General features: G+C 44.8%; 1 protein-coding gene across 4 annotated transcripts in view; it reads right to left on the bottom strand.

The window, feature by feature from the left end:
* The window catches only part of WDR25 (WD repeat domain 25), a 152,593-nt gene that overhangs the window by 58,278 nt on the left and 77,172 nt on the right, over positions 1 to 17,143 (bottom strand). For all 4 annotated transcript variants that reach the window (XM_035261490.3, XM_035261492.3, XM_035261489.3 and 1 more), the window contains one exon: positions 2,278 to 2,425. In XM_035261490.3, coding sequence (XP_035117381.1) covers positions 2,278 to 2,425 — 148 coding nt within the window. The remainder of the gene's footprint in view (positions 1 to 2,277; positions 2,426 to 17,143) is intronic.

Genomic DNA, 17,143 nt, shown 5'->3' with positions numbered 1-17,143 from the left:
CACCTCCTGCACTCCTCAGACTCACTTCCCCAGCTCCCTGCGCCCCATATTACACCCTGCTTTGGTTTCCATGCATACGACATAGAATCCTGTTCCTGTGACGACTCTGTCCTTGTTCCATCTGCAAGAACCTATTTTCCTCCTCATCAACCACACCTCCATCCTAATTCTGTGGCCACCTAATTCACAGCTCAGCTTGGTTTCACTTCCTCCAGGAAGTCTTTGATTTTCCAAGCTAGATGTTCTTCGAATTCCTGTCTTGCTCCATCACTGCAATTTGGGATTGTCTCTGCATTTCTGTCTTCTCCAGCAGACATAAGCTTCTCCAGGGTAGGCACTGGGTCTTGTTCAGCTCTGTCTCCCTTATACCAAGCATATCTTATGGTTCACATAGACAACGGAATGTAACAGTCAGGCAGCAGGCTTGGGGACTGGCAGACTGTGCATGCTGGCTCTGCCACTTGCCGGTTTGTGCCCCTGGCCAGTGTGTGTACAGCTGGTTCTGATGGTGCCTGTCTCAAAGGGTGAGTGCGGCCTAAATGAGATGCTGTACAGAGGCTGAGGAAGAATGCCCTGCACACAGTGGGTGCTCAGTAGTAAGTGCTCCACCATCAGCCCAGTCATCACCATCATCAAGTGCCATCAAATTCCCTGAGTCTGGTCACTCCACAAGGGGTTAAGAAGATCAGCAAGAAAAAAAAAAAGAAGAAGATCAGCAAGACCAGGGAAGTGCTTCATGAAAAGAAAACGCCACACACATGGCACGGTGGAAAGGGCATGGGATCTGCAGTTTCACAGACATGGCCTCAAACCCCTGCTGGCCATGCACCACTGGGAGGCACTGAGCAAGCTGCTTCAGTCCTCTGAGCCTCAGTCTCCTCACCTTTAAAATGGAAATAATCACTGCTGGCAACTGCAGTGAGGATTAGACAGGCTGTGTGTAAAGCCAATGGCACCTGGCAGGGGCCCTGTGACCACCAGTGTTATCCCTCCCCTACTGAGCATGCATGGGAGTCAAAGGAGCTGCAAGGCCACCCACACTCAAAGTGGAAACAAACCACCTTCTGCGCCTTCCCTCTGTGTCTCCTCAGGGATGCTGGGCATAAGCGGCAGGGGTTGGACCAGCAAGTTACCATCTCCTTCTTGCCAGATCCTGGCAAAGCCAGGCCCCAGAGCCACCACCACTACAGGACCAGGCAGGCAAGATGCTGGCCTGGGGGCTCAAGGGAAGCCCCAGGGACTGGTGTAAAGTCTGGCCTCTCCCTGGGCTCCTGGCAGTGGAGCCCAGCAGAAACGGAACTGAGGAGGAGCTCTGGGGAGGAGGTAGTATGGTGCTAAAAGAAGCTGGATCCTGCTCATGGAGAGGGATAAAAATTTCTTTAAAAGGAAAGGAAAGAAAGAAGAGAGAGAGAGAGAAAAGAGAGAGAGAAAGAGAAAAAGAAAAAGAAAGAAAGAACAGAGGGAGGGAGGGAGGGAGGGAGGGAGGGAGGAAGGAAGGAAGGAAGGAAGGAAGGAAGGAAGGAAGGAAGGAAGGAAGGAAGGAAGGAAGGAAGGAAGGAAGGAAAGGAGAAAAAAGAAAAGAAAAGAGAGGAAGGAGCCAGACCTGGGAGTTAGATGGCAAAGGTGTGAATCCCACCACTCCCTGGCTGTCCTCACTGGAAACCCGGGACAGGGCTCACGTGGGGGCGTGGCTGCAATGGGTGCTGACAGTGTCTGCTGCACAGGAGCTCAATGAGGAAAGTTCCTTCCACTGACTTCTCTCTGCTTCTCGCCCTGCTTGTCAAGAGCCCCCTCAGGATTGACCCAGCACAAATCCATCTTCCCCAAGTGCCTTTTCAGTGTGGGCACGAAAGCAGAACTCGTTTGAAGACTTTCCTTATGAGCTGGAATCATTTCTCACAGCCTTTCAACGATAACGAATTGACAGGAATTCTAAACGGATGCCAAGCAAAGGACACAGTGACAAAGTTAAATCTACTTCGGCACAGATTGCATGTCAGAGGTAGATGAAAATGCCACCTCTTTATCCAGCCCCATGGCTTGGGGCTGAGACAACCTTGGGGCTCTGTCCTCTGTGTTGGCTGGCAAAGGCCCACCCTCTGTGGGGAGTCACAGTTCTAAACAGTCTGGAAACCCTGTCACCAAGCATGAGCCCACCCCTCCCCCCTCCCCCCCGCCACGCAACCACATACAGCTGGTGGCTGCGTGCCCACCAGAGAACCTTCCCCAATGAGAGAGCTGCCAGCTCTCCTCAGGATAGTAATAGAAGAAACTCACCTGTTTCAAGGTCTGTTAGATGCAGGGCGAAGTCAAAGCCACCACTGAGGATGCGCCGGCCACAGGGAGACCAGCGGGCGGCCCGCACTGCCTCTGTGTGCAGGGAGTAGGTCTGCAGGCAGTACCCAGAGTCCACAGCGTTCCATACCTGCAGGCAAACACAGACAGCACCAGGCATCACAACAAGAGCCTGGTCTCCAGGGCTCAGCTTGACCCCTCTGTAGAGGGAAAAAGGTCTCGGTGGAATTAGATTACCATTATTTTGCCACCAAATCTATACCTAGATGTTAAACTTTTCACTGCAGAAATGTAAAGGCTTGGGATTGGTAAATTGGGAGGATTGTTTCCGCATATTTTTTCTGGGGTTGAGAAAACGGCATTCTGGCTGGGTATGGCAGCTCACACCTGTAGTCCCAGCACTTTGGGAGGCTAAGGTGGGTAGACTGCTTGTATTCAGGAGTTTGAGACCAGCCCAGGCAACATGGTGAAACCCTGTCTCTACAAAAAATTAGTTGGGTATAGTGGTGCATGCCTGTAGTCCCAACTACTCAGGAGGCTGAGGCAGGAGAACTGCTTGAGCCCAGGAGGCAGAGGTTGCAGTGAACCACGACTGCACCATTGCACTCTAAGCTGGGTGGCATAGCGAGACCATCTCAAAAGAAAAGAAAACAGCATTCTGTGTCTGCCGGTCACCTTCCCAGCCCTTCACACCTGCTTCATCCCTGCAGCTAAGAGAAAGTCCTGCGCCCTCATCATTCACAGCCCTATCCCAGGCTCGCCTGCAACCCTGGCATCTGTCCTGCCATGGACCCTTCCTAAGGCCCCGCTATATTCATGGGTTCTGCTAAAGACTAAGATCCAAAAAGGAACCTGCCACACTCGTATTTACAACCAGTCAAAGTGCAAATACCTGCCTTAGGGGCAGCTGTCCTTTTGTTGGGGGAGAGAAGGTACTGTCTGTCCCTCCTTCCCACCCTGCCCTTCCATGAAGGCACGAGGCTCACAGGAAAAAGCCCTGTTATACTCAATGACTTCTGAAAAGTGATTTAAGTCATCAAGTATAAAACTTCACACTCCCAGAGCCAGGGCCACACCATGCAAGAGCCCCTGAGCTTAGCTTTCTACCAGCTCTCCCAGAAAATACCCCCAAACACACCATGCAGGCCACGGAACAGCCAGAGAGCTCAGAATGTGGCAAGGTAGGCCCAGGGCCTGACATACAGAGGTAGTAGCAATGCCAGTACCTTCCTGTCACCGCAGGATGAGGATGATGCTCTCACCTACCACCCAGATAACTCAGAGACTGAACCTGAGAAGCAGAAGAGCACCTGCAGTCACTTAGTCAGAACTGAGTGCCTCCCGCCGGGTACTGCTGCTTGCGGGTCACAGGCCTTTGCAGAGTGGCTTTGCCTCTGTGGCCTTAATCCCCTCTGCCCTGAAGTGGGGGATAAGAAGAGGGCCACCCCAAAGGCAGTGGTGAAGGCTGAGGAGATAATGCCTACACAGCACACAGCACAATGGCTGGCACACAGCTGGATTCCCAGACCTGTTTCATTAGGAAAACCCAGCTTCATTTTCTTTAATAAGAGAAAAACCCAAACAAAGTCCACCAATGCACTTCTACAAACCTGATCCCAGGCATAACCTTCTCATTAGAGAAGAGAAAATTCAACCTGCCAAGTCCTGAGGTTCTCAGAATGCAAAGGATCAGAGCTCTGAAAACGTTTCCTGGGATTATGTAAATGTCTACGTTTAAGAAAACAAAAGGTCAAGAGTAGCCTTCAAAAAATGTGAAAAGAGCTCAGTTCCTTTCTTCCTCACTAAGGGTCAATAGCTAGGGTCGCAAAGTGAAAAATCAAGAAACAGCGGTATTTACATTTAGAAACATGAACAGAAATAATGAAGACACAGCCAGAAGACTTCAAAGTGGCTCGAGAATTCATGGGAGGGAGATGGGGCACAGGGAACTGCTGTTATCCAAAAATATGTGTGAATATGAGTTTAATTTTATTTAAACAGTAAAATAAACTAGATCTACAGGATTCACGTTTAAACAGTAAAAAGTTAATATTAAGTACGTAAGTCAAACTGCATATGCAAAGTACAATGCCACCGAAGTTTTAAAATACATGAAACACCACCTCGTACCCATTAGGATCGTTTCTTTCAAAAAGCAGAAAATACCAAGCATTGACAAGGACATGGAAAAACTAGATCCCTTGTGCACTGCTGGTGGGAATGTGCAATGGGGCAACCACTGTGAAAAACAGCACGGCGGTTCCTCAAAGAATGAAATCTAGAATTTCGACATGATCCAGCCATTCCACTTCTGGGTAAATGCCCAAAAAACTGAAACCAGGGTCTCAAAGAGATACTGTACATCCATGTTCAGAGCAGTATTAATAATAGCCAAAAGAGGGGAGCAATGCAAGTGTCTATGGACAGATGAATGAATTTAAAAAATGTGTTCTATCCATGCAGTGGAATGGTATTCAGCCTTAGAATGGAAAGAAACCTTGGCAATTGCTGCAACATGGATGAAACTTGAAGATAGTATGCTAAGTAAAATAAGCCAGCCACATAAGAACAAAGACTATATAACTGCACTTATATGAGGTACCCAGAGTAGTAAAAATCATAGAGATAGATAGAAAGTAGAATGGTGGTTGCCAGGAATGGGGGAGGGTGAACGGGGAGTTGTTTAAAGGGGACAGAGTTTCAGTTTTCCAAGATAAAGCGCTCTGTGGACAGATGAAGTGAGGGCTGCACAACACTGTGAATGTGCTGAATGCCACTGCACTGTGGGCTTTTTCATGGTAAAGACGGTCAATTTTATGTTGTGTATTCTGACAGTTTTTAAAAACACATTCACACAAAAAGATCGCATTTATTTTTGCATTTGTAGACTATAAAAAAATGCATGAGGATGGCCAATCACTCCTAGGAAGGGAGAGAGGGACAGGGCTGGAGGAAGGAGCTATGAACCCTAAGTAGCAGCTCTTCCAAAGGGAGGGTAGAGCAGGTCCCTGAGAGTAAATAAGGTAGGGGAGATGAGATGGAGGAGGGGAGATGAGATGGAGAGGGGAGATGAGATGGGAGGGGAGATGAGATGGGAGGGGAGATGAGATGGGAGGGGAGATGAGATGGGGAAAGGAGATGAGACGGGGAGGGGAGATGAGACGAAGAGTGGAGATGAGACGAAGAGGGGAGATGAGACGAAGAGGGGAGATGAGACGAAGAGGGGAGATGAGATGGGAGGGGAGATTAGATGGAGAGGGGAGATGAGACGGGGAAGGGAGATGAGATTGGAGGGGAGATGAGATGGAGGAGGGGAGATGAGATGGAGAGGGGAGATGAGATGGGAGGGGAGATGAGATGGGGAAAGGAGATGAGACGGGGAGGGGAGATGAGACGAAGAGTGGAGATGAGACGAAGAGGGGAGATGAGACGAAGAGGGGAGATGAGACGAAGAGGGGAGATGAGATGGGAGGGGAGATTAGATGGAGAGGGGAGATGAGACGGGGAAGGGAGATGAGATTGGAGGGGAGATGAGATGGAGAGGGGAGATGAGATGGGAGGGGAGATGAGATGGGAGGGGAGATGAGATGGGAGGGGAGATGAGATGGGAGGGGAGATGAGATGGGAGGGGAGATGAGATGGGGAAGGGAGATGAGATGGGGAAGGGAGATGAGATGGGAGGGGAGATGAGATGGGAGGGGAGATGAGATGGGAGGGGAGATGAGATGGAGAGGGGAGATGAGATGGGGAAGGGAGATGAGATGGGAGGGGAGATGAGATGGGGAAGGGAGATGAGATGGGGAAGGGAGATGAGATGGGAGGGGAGATGAGATGGGGAAGGGAGATGAGATGGGAGGGGAGATGAGATGGAGAGGGGAGATGAGATGGAGAGGGGAGATGAGATGGGGAAGGAAGATGAGATGGGAGGGGAGATGAGATGGAGAGGGGAGATGAGATGGGGAAGGAAGATGAGATGGAGAGGGGAGATGAGATGGGAGGGGAGATGAGATGGGAGGGGAGATGAGATGGGGAAGGGAGATGAGATTGGAGGGGAGATGAGATGGGAGGGGAGATGAGATGGGAGGGGAGATGAGATGGGAGGGGAGATGAGATGGAGAGGGGAGATGAGATGGGAGGGGAGATGAGATGGAGAGGGGAGATGGGATGGGGAGGGAGATGAGATGGAAGGGGGGATGAGATGGGGAGGGGAGATGAGATGGAGAGGGGAGATGAGATGGGGAAGGGAGAAGAGATGGGAGGGGAGATGAGATGGAAGGGGAGATGAGATGGAAGGGGAGATGAGATGGAAGGGGAGATGAGATGGGAGGGGAGATGAGATGGGAGGGGAAATGAAATGGAGAGGGAGATGAGATGGGAGGGGAGATGAGATGGAGAGGGGAGATGACATAGGGAGGGCAGGTCAGATGGGAGGGCAGAGGAGATGGGAAGGGGAGATGGGATAGAGAGAGGAGATGGGATGGGGAGGGCAGATGAGATGGGAAGGGGAGATGGATAGAAAGCAGAGATGGGATGGGGTAGGGGAGCTGGGATGGGGTTGCAGTGATGAAATGCACTGGGGTGATGAAATGGAATAAGGGAGATGAGGAGAGGGAGAGATGGAGAATGCTCTGAAGAGAATCTGCCCAAATGTTTCCTATGAAACTCATTCATTTATTCATTCATTGAACAAAGATGTCCTGAGGACCTGCTGTTAGCCAGGCATCGTGCAACAGTAAACAAATAATACAAAAATCTCTGCCTTCAAAGAGTTTATATTCTAGTGAGGGAGACAGACGCTAAACAAGGAAAACTCCATAGTGCACAAGGCAGTAGCAAAGACTGACACATTAAAAAGTAAGTAGGAAAGGGCTTTATAAGGTCCGGGGAAGGGGCTGAAATGGCCAGGTAGGACCTCTCTGAGGAGGTGACTTTGGAGGAAGACCTGAAGGGGTGGGAAAGCAAGCTATGCAGAAATTGGAGAAGAAGCTTCAGGCAGGGACAGGCGTATGCCTGGCATGGCCAAGCAACAGCGAGAAGGCCCCTGCAGCTAGAGGGCAAACAAGACTCGGGGTTGGTGGGAGGTGGTAAGAAAGGGACAAAATTGGAAAACCACAAGGCACTGGGGCATCCTGGGCTCTGCAGGTGGAGGGGAGGGGAATGGGGGCTGCTTCCACCCCAACAGGACCACTCCAGCTACTTTGCAGGAAGGAGAATGAGGAATAAGGGAGATGAAGGAAGATGATCAGGAGGCTTCTGCAAGAATCCAGGAAGAGAGGAAGAAATGGCTTGGACCAGTGGGAGGCAGTAGAGAAGTGGCCTGCCTTGGAGGGTAGAAACAACAGGATTTCCCTGAACTGGAGGTAGGATATGAGGGCAAAGGAGAAGTCCAGGACACATTGGCAGTTCCTGGCCAAGCACTGAGAGGGGTTTAGTTGTGGGGATGGGTCAGCCTACAGAAGGGGTAAATCTGAGGGAAGGACCCACCTAGAGCTCAGTTTTGAATAACAGAGAGCAGGCAATATAAAGACTCATCCCCATACCAGTGCCATGTTCAAAGCAGAGTCCCAGGGCAGAGGCTGAGCTTTGGACGCCATTGTCATGGAAATGGTATTGCCACCATGTGCTGGACGAGCTCTCCAAGGGAGCAAATGCAGATAGGACAGAGAGGAGTCCCACATCTCAACCCCAGGCCCCCAAGGTTCAAAGGCTGGGAGTCAGGGGAGAAGAAGGAGAAAGCAGAAAGGAGTCTAAGAAGAGGCCAGTGAAGTGGGAGAAAAACACAACAGAATCTTGGAAGCCTAGAGAAGAGAGTGTTTGACAAAGAGACTGGTCACCATGTCATATGCTGGCAGGTGGGTCCACTGAGAACTGAGAATGGACACCTAGGGACTCGACAATCTCAGGGTCAGGTGTACGGGTATAGAGTTACCGTCTATACTTTTGAGTATGTTTAAAACATTTCCTATTTTAAAATAAAAATATTAAATTAATGAGAGGGAGAGGAGAAGGAGAAGAAGAAAAAAGGGAGAGAAAAAGGGATGGAGGAAGTGGGGAGAAGGAGAAAAAAGAAACAGGATGGGAGATAGAGAGGGAGGAGAAGAGAAGGGAAAAAGGAAGGAAGGAGCAGGGGGAGAAGGAAAGGGGAGAGGAGAAGAGAAGGAAGGGGAGGAGAGGATGCAAAGGAGGAGAGGAAGGAGGGGAGACGAAGGACACGGCAGTCATGAAAGAAAGAAGAAATTTTAAAAAAAGCTTGAACTCTATGACGTCCAAGGCCAAAAGCAGCAAATCAGAATGTTTGAATTCTTGTCCAGGGAAAACTCCTGAATTAGCCACGGAAACGTGTAAGGAGATCCATCATTCTGTAAATTGTCTGACAAGTCCCCTCTGAGGTAAAAAATGCACACTTGGCTCTCCTAGTAGATGCACAGACAAAGAAGCATCAGAATCAATGCAGACCAGTCGGCTACCTCTCAAAGCTACCCAGGGTGAAAGAGCCAATCGCGCTCCTTAATTGAATTTAATGTTCACTGTCAGGTTTTAAAGATTAATTCCCAAACATTGCAGAAGACTGAAGTGTGGGCCTTTTTTCAATCAAGTAATTAGAGATCTCAAAATGCCTTCATAGAATTAAGGAGTTAAGTCTTTTGTCAAATGTTCCACGATGATTTCATGTATTATTAACTGGAGACATTCTTTGTGTCCGACAAAAGCAACAGATTTGAAAAGAACATGACAAGTAAAATATGGTGCAGTCATTTGTTGGTACGGTATTTACCGTAGTTTGTGTGTCCTCGTTACCAAGACATGGCTCCACCAGGAACTCCTCACAACCTCCAAAGATTTAACAAGTATTGATCTAGCCACAGGTCTTGTTCTTCCTGCTGCCTGCCTTTCGGTTTTGATTATAAAAGATATAACACAGTCTCCTTGTAAGTTCTTCAAACTATGCAGAAGTGCAAAAACAAAATCCCATAGGAAACAGCCACAGGATTATTGTTTCTCTGATTTCATTGGAAATATGCGTGCTCTGCCAAAAAAAAAAAAATCAAAACCAGAAAAATACGAAGAAAAAAAGCAAGAGTCATTCATAATCCGATCACCTGACTGTCAAACTTCTGCCTCCCACGTGGCCCTACTCCACTCGCTCTCGTCTCGGAGACCCTCCTAGTCAGGCCTGGCTCCTGGTCTCACCCCACCTCTTGACAGTCCCTGTTGCCCCAGAAAATAATTTGAGAGATCATTCTCAAACTCACACAGCTCAGCCCAAGCCTGTGCAACCAGCACCTAACCCTTCACCAAAGGGATGGGATCAGCCCGTCTGCCAAAGCTTTGGGAACCCTTCAAGATGCTTGTGTTCTAGAGCTGGATTGCATTGATTCGAAAGACCAATTTGGAAAAACACCTTAGTAAGAGTGAGTCTCCTAATCCATGAACTGGATGCCTCTCTCCATTAATTTAGGTCTTTCATTTTCTTAAACAATAGTTTGTGGTTTTTTTAATGAAAAGATCTTGAATGTCTTTTGTCAGATTTATCTCTAATTATTTCATAGGTTGATAATATCATAAGTGGTATTTTTAACTTTTATTTTCAGATTGTTCATTTCTCATCTGTAGAAATACAATTCATTTTGTGTATTGACCTTGGATTCTGAAACCTTACTAAACTCACTTTTTAGTTCTAGAAGCTTTTTTTAAATAGATACAGTGAAATTTTTTTTCTTTCTGAGTTAGAGTCTCGCTGTGTCGCCCAGGCTGGAGTGAAGTGGTGTGATCATAGTTCACTGTAAAACTTTGAACTCCTGGGCTCAAGCAATTCTTCCAAGGAGCTGGGACTGCAGGCACCTGCCACCCGACTAATTGCTTTTAATTTTGTTTTTGTAGACCTGGGGGTCTCCCTATGTTGCCCAAGCTGGTCTCAAACTCCTGGCCTCAAATGAACCTCCTGCCACAGCTTCCCAAAGTGCTGGATTACAGCGTGAGTCACTGTGAGCATCCTGGAATTGCATACAAATAAAACTGCCTTTATTTGCAGATGACCATGTTATCCAAATACAGGCAGTTTTACTTCCTTTCCAAGCTGGATCCCTGTCTTGTCTTATCACACCGGCAATCTCTAGTACAATGCTAAGTAACTATGGGGAGAGTAACACCCTTGCCTGTTCCTGACCTCATGGAGAAGGTGGTCAGTCTTACACAGTTAAGAACAACACTAGAGCCAATGTTTTTGTTGGTGCCCCTTATCAGTTCAAAGGAGTTCTTTCGTAGTTCTAGTTTTCTGAAAGTTTTTTTTAAGATCATGAAAGAGGCCGGGCGCGGTGGCTCAAGCCTGTAATCCCAGCACTTTGGAAGGCCAAGGCAGGTGGATCACAAGGTTAAGAGATCGAGACCATCCTGGTCAACATGGTGAAACCCCATCTCTACTAAAAATACAAAAAATTAGCTGGGCACGGTGGTGCATGCCTGTAATCCCAGCTGCTCAGGAGGCTGAGGCAGGAGAATTGCCCGAACCCAGGAGGCTGAGGTTGCGGTGAGCCGAGATCGCGCCATTGCACTCCAGCCTGGGTAACAAGAGCGAAACTCCGTCTCAAAAAAAAAAAAAGATCATTGAAAGAATGTTGGATATTGTCAAAAGCACTTTTGGCATCTATTGAGATGGTCAGATGGTTTTTCTTTCATAATTAATCATTAATATTATAGTTCAGTCATTAATGCTGAGTTACATTGATTTTCAAATGTTAAGGCAAGCTTACATTTCTGGGACAAATCCTAGTTAGTCATGACATGCAGATATAGAGTTAGATTGATTTGCTAAAATTTTATTTAAAAATTTTGCATCTCAGATGAGTAAGTAAAAGATAAAGAGAGAAAAACAATTTCGCATCTATGTTCATGAGAGATTGATCTCTCACTTTCTTCTCTTATGATGTCCTTTTCTTGGTTTGCTATCAGGGTAATAATGGCCTCATAGAATGAGTTGGGAACTGTTCCTCCTTCTTTGCTATTCCGGAAGAGTTTGTGTATATATATTATGTATTAGTTTCCCCGGTACAAGGTGCCATAAACTGTGTGGCTTAAACGATGGAATTTTGTTGTAGCACAGTTCCGGAAGCTACAAGTCTGAAACCAAGCTGTTGGGCTCTGAAGGAAGGATCTGTTCCAGACCTCTCTCCTTGACTTGTAGACGGCTGCCTTCCTATTCACATAGCTTCTCCCTCTATGCGTATCTATCTCCAAATCTCCCCTTTCTATAAGATATGCGTAGAGGGAGAATTGGCTAGGGCCCACCCTAATGACTTCATTTTGACTTGATTACCTCGGTGGTGACTCTATCTTGAAATAAAGCTACAGTTTGAGGCACTGGGGGTTAAGATATCAAAACATAAATTTGGAGTTGGGGATAGATGCAATTCATCACATAACAAGTTGGTATAACTTCTTTAGAATTCACTAGTGAGTTTTCAACTGGAGTTTTCTTTGTGGGAAGGTTTTTAATCATGAATTCAATTTTTTAAAATAAATATGAGGCTTTGGGGTTTATCTTCTTGAATGAGCTTTTATTGTTTGGGTCTTTCAAGGCATTTTTCCCCATCATCTAAGTTGTAGAATTCACTGGCATAAACGTGATCATATTACCTTAGTGTCTTTTAAATGTCTGCAGTATCTATAATTAGGTCACTTCTCTCATTCCTAATATTAGTAATTTGTAATTTTTCTCTGTTATTTCCCATGAGTCTAGCTAAATATACCTTTCATTGGTCTCAAAGAACCAACTTTTTGTTTCACTGATTTTTCTCTACTATTTTTCTATTTGCTGTTTCAGTTATTTCTGCTCTTATCTTTATTTGCTTTTTTGGGTTGAATTTGCTCTTCTTTTTCTGGTGTCTTAAGGTAGAAGCTGAGATCACAGTTTTGAAAATTTCTTCCCAACTAATAGAGACATTTACTGCTATAAATTACTATCTGAGAACTGTTCTAGTAACATTGCGGAAATGTTTATATATTGTGTTTTCATTTGCATTCCATTCCAAATACTTTATAATATCTCTGTTTCTTCACTGACCCATGGGCTATCTAGAAATATGTTATTTAGTTTCCAAGTATTCAGAAATTCTCCAGATATTAGTTTTGATTTTTAATTTAAATCCCATAGTAATCAGAGAATATACTCTGAATGATTCCAATCTTTTTAGATGTGCTGAAGCTTGTTTTACATGGGCTATCTTGGAGGACCTTCCATGGGCAATTGAAACGAATGTATATTCTGCTGTGGTTACATGGAGCGTTCTATAAACGTCAAATAAGCCCAGTTGGGTGACAGTGTTGTTCAAGTCTTGTAAATCTTAGCTGATTTTCTGTCTACTTGATCTATTGATTATTGAGAGCGGGGTGTTGAAATCTCCAACAATAATTGTGGATTTTACTGTTTCTCCATTCAGCTTCTGTCAGTATTGCTTCATGTACTTTAGAGCTCTCTTAATATTTACATAAATATTTATGCACCTAATGTTTATGTAGCTGACGTTACATGCCTAATGTTATGTCCTTCAATAAACTCACCCCTTTGTTATTATGAGGTACTATTCTTTGCTCTGAAATCTGCTTTATCTATGTTAATAGTCACTCCAGCTTTCTTTTATTACTTTTAGTGTATCTTTTTCTATCACTTTAAATTTAATCTTTGTGTCTTTATATTTAAAGTGTGTTTCTTACGGGCACTGAGCCTTGACTTTTTATCCAACCAAACAATCTTTGTCTTTCAAACGGGATGGGTAGACCACTTCATCCATAATTGATATGGTTTGGGTTTAAATCTTGCCATTTGTTTTTATCCCATCTGTTCTTTGTTCCCTCTTTCCTAATTCCTTTGCCTTCTTTTGCATTGAGCTCTTTTGTTATTTTATCTCTCATGGTTAGATTTATAACCATAAAGCTTTGTTTTGTTTATAACTAGTTGCTTTAAGAGCTTATCACAGACTACTTGCAAGTAATGTTATTGCTTCGCCTTTAATACAAGAACTGTAACAATAATATAACAAGAACTATACATAATCTCCTCCACCCTAGCCTTTGGGCTATTGTTATTGTGTATTTTACATCTACATATATTATCAACCGCGCAATACATTATTATGTTTTTACTCTAAACAGTCAATCATCATTGAAAGTGATTTTTAAATAAGAACAAAAAGCATCTTACATTTTCCCACATATTTACCATTTCTAGTGCTCATCATTCCTCTCTGCAGATGTAGATTTCTCTTTGGCATCATTTTCCTTTTGTGTCAAGGACTCCCTTTATTAACATTTCTTACAGGCCAAGTTTGCTGACGGTGAATCACTTCAGTTTTAAAATGCCTGAGAAAGTAATCTGCCTTTCTTTTTTAAAAGATATTTCACTGGATATTAAATTTAAGGTTGACAGTGGTTTTGGTTTTGGCTTTTCCTTTCAGTGCTTTCAAATGGTGCTCCATTGTCTTCCTGCAGTATGTCCAATGAGAAGTGTGGGTCACTCTTAGCTTTGCTCTTCTGTATGTAATCTGCCTTGTTCCCTGCTCTAACTACTGGTAAGTTTTTTTCCCTTTAACCGTAGTTATAAGAAATTTCAGGCCAAGTACAGTGGCTCATGCCTGTAATCCAAGCACTTTGGGAGGCCGAGGCGGGGGTATCACTTGAGGTCAGAGGTTCGAGACCAACTTGGCCAATGTGGTGAAACTCCGTCTCTACTAAAAATACAAAAATTAGCCGGGCGTGGTGACAGGTGCCTGTAATCCCAGCTACTTGGGGAGCTGAGGCAGAAGATTCGCTTGAACCTGGGAGGAAGAGGTTGCAGTGAGCAGAGATTGCACTACTGCACTCCAGTCTGGGTGACAGAGTGTGACTCAGTCTCAAAAAAAGAAATTTCATTATAATATACTTTGGCGAACTTTTTTCTTCATGTTTCTTGAGCCAGGGGTTCACTGAGATTCTTGAATCTACGGGTTTATGATTTTCATCAAATTTAGAAAACTTTTAGCCACTATTTCTTTAGGTATTTTTTCTGTTCTCCGCTTCTTTGAGGACTTTACTTTCAAATATATTGGATGAAGCTGAAGTTGTCCTACATCTCACCGACGAGCTGTTCATTTTTTCCCCAAGCTTTTTGCGCTCTGTCCTTCACTTTGGATAGCTTCTTTAACTATGTCTTCAAGTTCACTAACCTCTTTTATAGTTTCCGATCTGCTGTTAATTCCATGCACTGTGTTTTTCATTAAAGACTTTGTTTCATCTCTAGAAGTCCAGTTTGGGTCTTTTTTGTATTGCCCATGTCTCGTCTTAACATGCTCATGCCAACTCTACCTTTTTGCCTATGCATCATATGTTTATAATAGGTGGTTTAATGTTCTTGACTTCTAATTGTATCATCTGTGCCATTTCTGGGTCTCTATCTATTGACTGATTTTTCTTCTCATCATGGTTTATATTTTTTTGCTTCTTTGCATGTTTTGTAATGTTTATTTGGATGTTAGACACAGTAAATTCAGGAGGCTCAGTACTCCAGCCTGGGTGGCATGATCACAGCTCACTGCTCACTACATCCTTGAACTCCTGGGCTCAAGCAATCCTCCCATCTCAGCCTGCCGAGTGGCTGGGACTATAGGTGCACGTCACCATGCCTGCTTAATGTTTTTAGAGACAAGGTCTCACTACATTGCCCACACTGGTCTTGAACTCCTGGCTTCGAGTGATCCTTCCACCTCATCCTCGCAAGTAGATGGGAATACAGGCATGCACCACCATGCTTGGCTTCACATTCATTCTTGAAGGATACAGACTCATAAGCTGACACGCTCCGAGTTTTCTCTCTTTAAAGATACCGTCAAAGATCCCCCACCTCCTCACTTCCACCTCACACCTGCCATACACACACTCCATTACCCCATTACTTCAGTCAAATCTTCCCCACACTCAGCCTTCTGACAGGAATATTTAGGAGAGTGAGAGGATCTGAGTGTTCATCCTTGGGTGAGCCACTGTGTCACAGATAACAAGAAGGCCAGCAGTTATCTACAAACTGATCTCATTCACTATAGGTATGAACTTTAAAGATACCATTTTTAGTTTTCCATCTTTGAAGGTCCCATTCCATTGTCTCTGGACCCTACTCTTTCTGGTGAGAAGTCTTCTCCTCCACGTGACGTTCAGTTTTCTCTGATTGGTTTGACTACCACATGCCTAGGTGTGGTTTTCTTTGTATTTGTCCTGTTTGCAATTTGCATGGTTGGGATTTTCTTTTTTCTTTTAAAAAAGGAACTCACCACATTTGGGGCATTTCCCAATATTATTTTATTCAAAATATTTTTTTCTTTCCCATTCTCACTCTCCTCTGCTTCTGGAACTCAATTATTTATATAATAGATCTTCTGATATTGTCCACAGTTCTCTGAGTATCTGCGCTTCTCCTCCTCCATAATTTTTCTCTGTTTTAAGGCTGAATAATTTCTGTTGATATATGTCCAAGTTCACCAGCTCTGCCATCTCCCTCTGCTATGGAATCTAAGTGGTGAATTATTAGTTTCAGATACTGTCTTTTTCAGTCCTAGAACTTAACACTTGTTTTTCTTGCAGTATCTTTTTCTCTCCTGAGATTCCCCTGGGTATCCTTCAGCACATCTGTAACAACTGTTTTAAAACACTTGTCTGCTAATTTCAACATTGGGATCATCTTGAGGATAAGCTCCTTTGTGGGCCTTTCTCTTGAATATAGGCCCTCTTTTCCTGTTTCTTGCTTTATCTAGGAATTTTGGGTGGAAAACTGAACATTACAAAATGTATCTTATCTCTAAATTTTTTTATGCTCCTCTAAAGAATATCGATTAAAAAAAAAAAAAAAACAGGCAGCTAACCTGGCCCTACTCAAATTTCAAACTCCGTTTCCCTTGCAGTGTGCAGCAGCAGAATGTCTATTCAGTTCTCTTTGCCTTAGCTGAGCTGCTTAGAGTCTGCCCTCTGCGCAGGTTCAGGAGTCATTCAGAGATTTGGGTAAAGTTTATAGATACTCTCCAGCTGCTGTGGTTATCCCAAACTCTGTGCTCTGGTTCTTCAAGCCAGTAACACTACAGGTTTTCTATCCAAATTTTTAGCAGCCTGTCTGGCACAGACTGGAGCCTATGCTTAGTAAAAGCAAACAAACAAAAACATTTAGAAAACTTTCAGCCATTCAGTCAGAAACTCATCCAGTGCCATTTCCTTCTGAGGGCAGACTTCTGTCCAGTCTCTGCCGGCTTTCTTTGCTCCCCAATACCTTCAGGTAGTTCTGCTGTTGTTACTATTGTAGAGTTTAAAGTTATTAGCTGTGGGAGGGTTAGTCTGGCAGAACTACCGCTTCATTACTGGAAGCCAAACCTCATTTTCAACTTTAAGCATCTGTTTTGCAGTAATTGAGAGTAACACTTCACCCCACCTCCTCACCTCCACCCTTGCACCTGCCATACACATACCCCATTATTCCATTACTTCAGTCAAAATCTTCCCCACAGCCAGCCTTCTGGTAGGAATGTTTAGGAGAGTGAGGGGTCAGCATATTTGCTATGTGGATGAGCCACTGACCACCACCACCACCAGCTTCACAGAAATTTGCAGAGAACCTGGAAACACTGCAGGGTTTCTAGGATACACGGTATGGAAGTTTGAGCCAATTTCATTCGCATTTCTAAGGCCAGGGTACCCAAGCTCATATCTGGGTTACAAGGGGCTCACATATGTAGAAATAGCAAGAACAAAGGCAGCATTTTCATTTGACGCCATCTTCCTAAGTGCTTCCTGAAGTGTTTTCTACACCAGATGATGAAAGTCTCTCAAAGCAAAGGTT

This window comes from Callithrix jacchus, chromosome 8 (genome assembly GCF_049354715.1).
Source record: "Callithrix jacchus isolate 240 chromosome 8, calJac240_pri, whole genome shotgun sequence".
In the NCBI taxonomy this organism is placed as follows: Eukaryota; Metazoa; Chordata; class Mammalia; order Primates; family Cebidae; genus Callithrix; species Callithrix jacchus.
The sequence above is the reverse complement of the archived record's forward strand: the minus strand, read 5'-3'. Positions and strand labels throughout refer to the sequence as shown.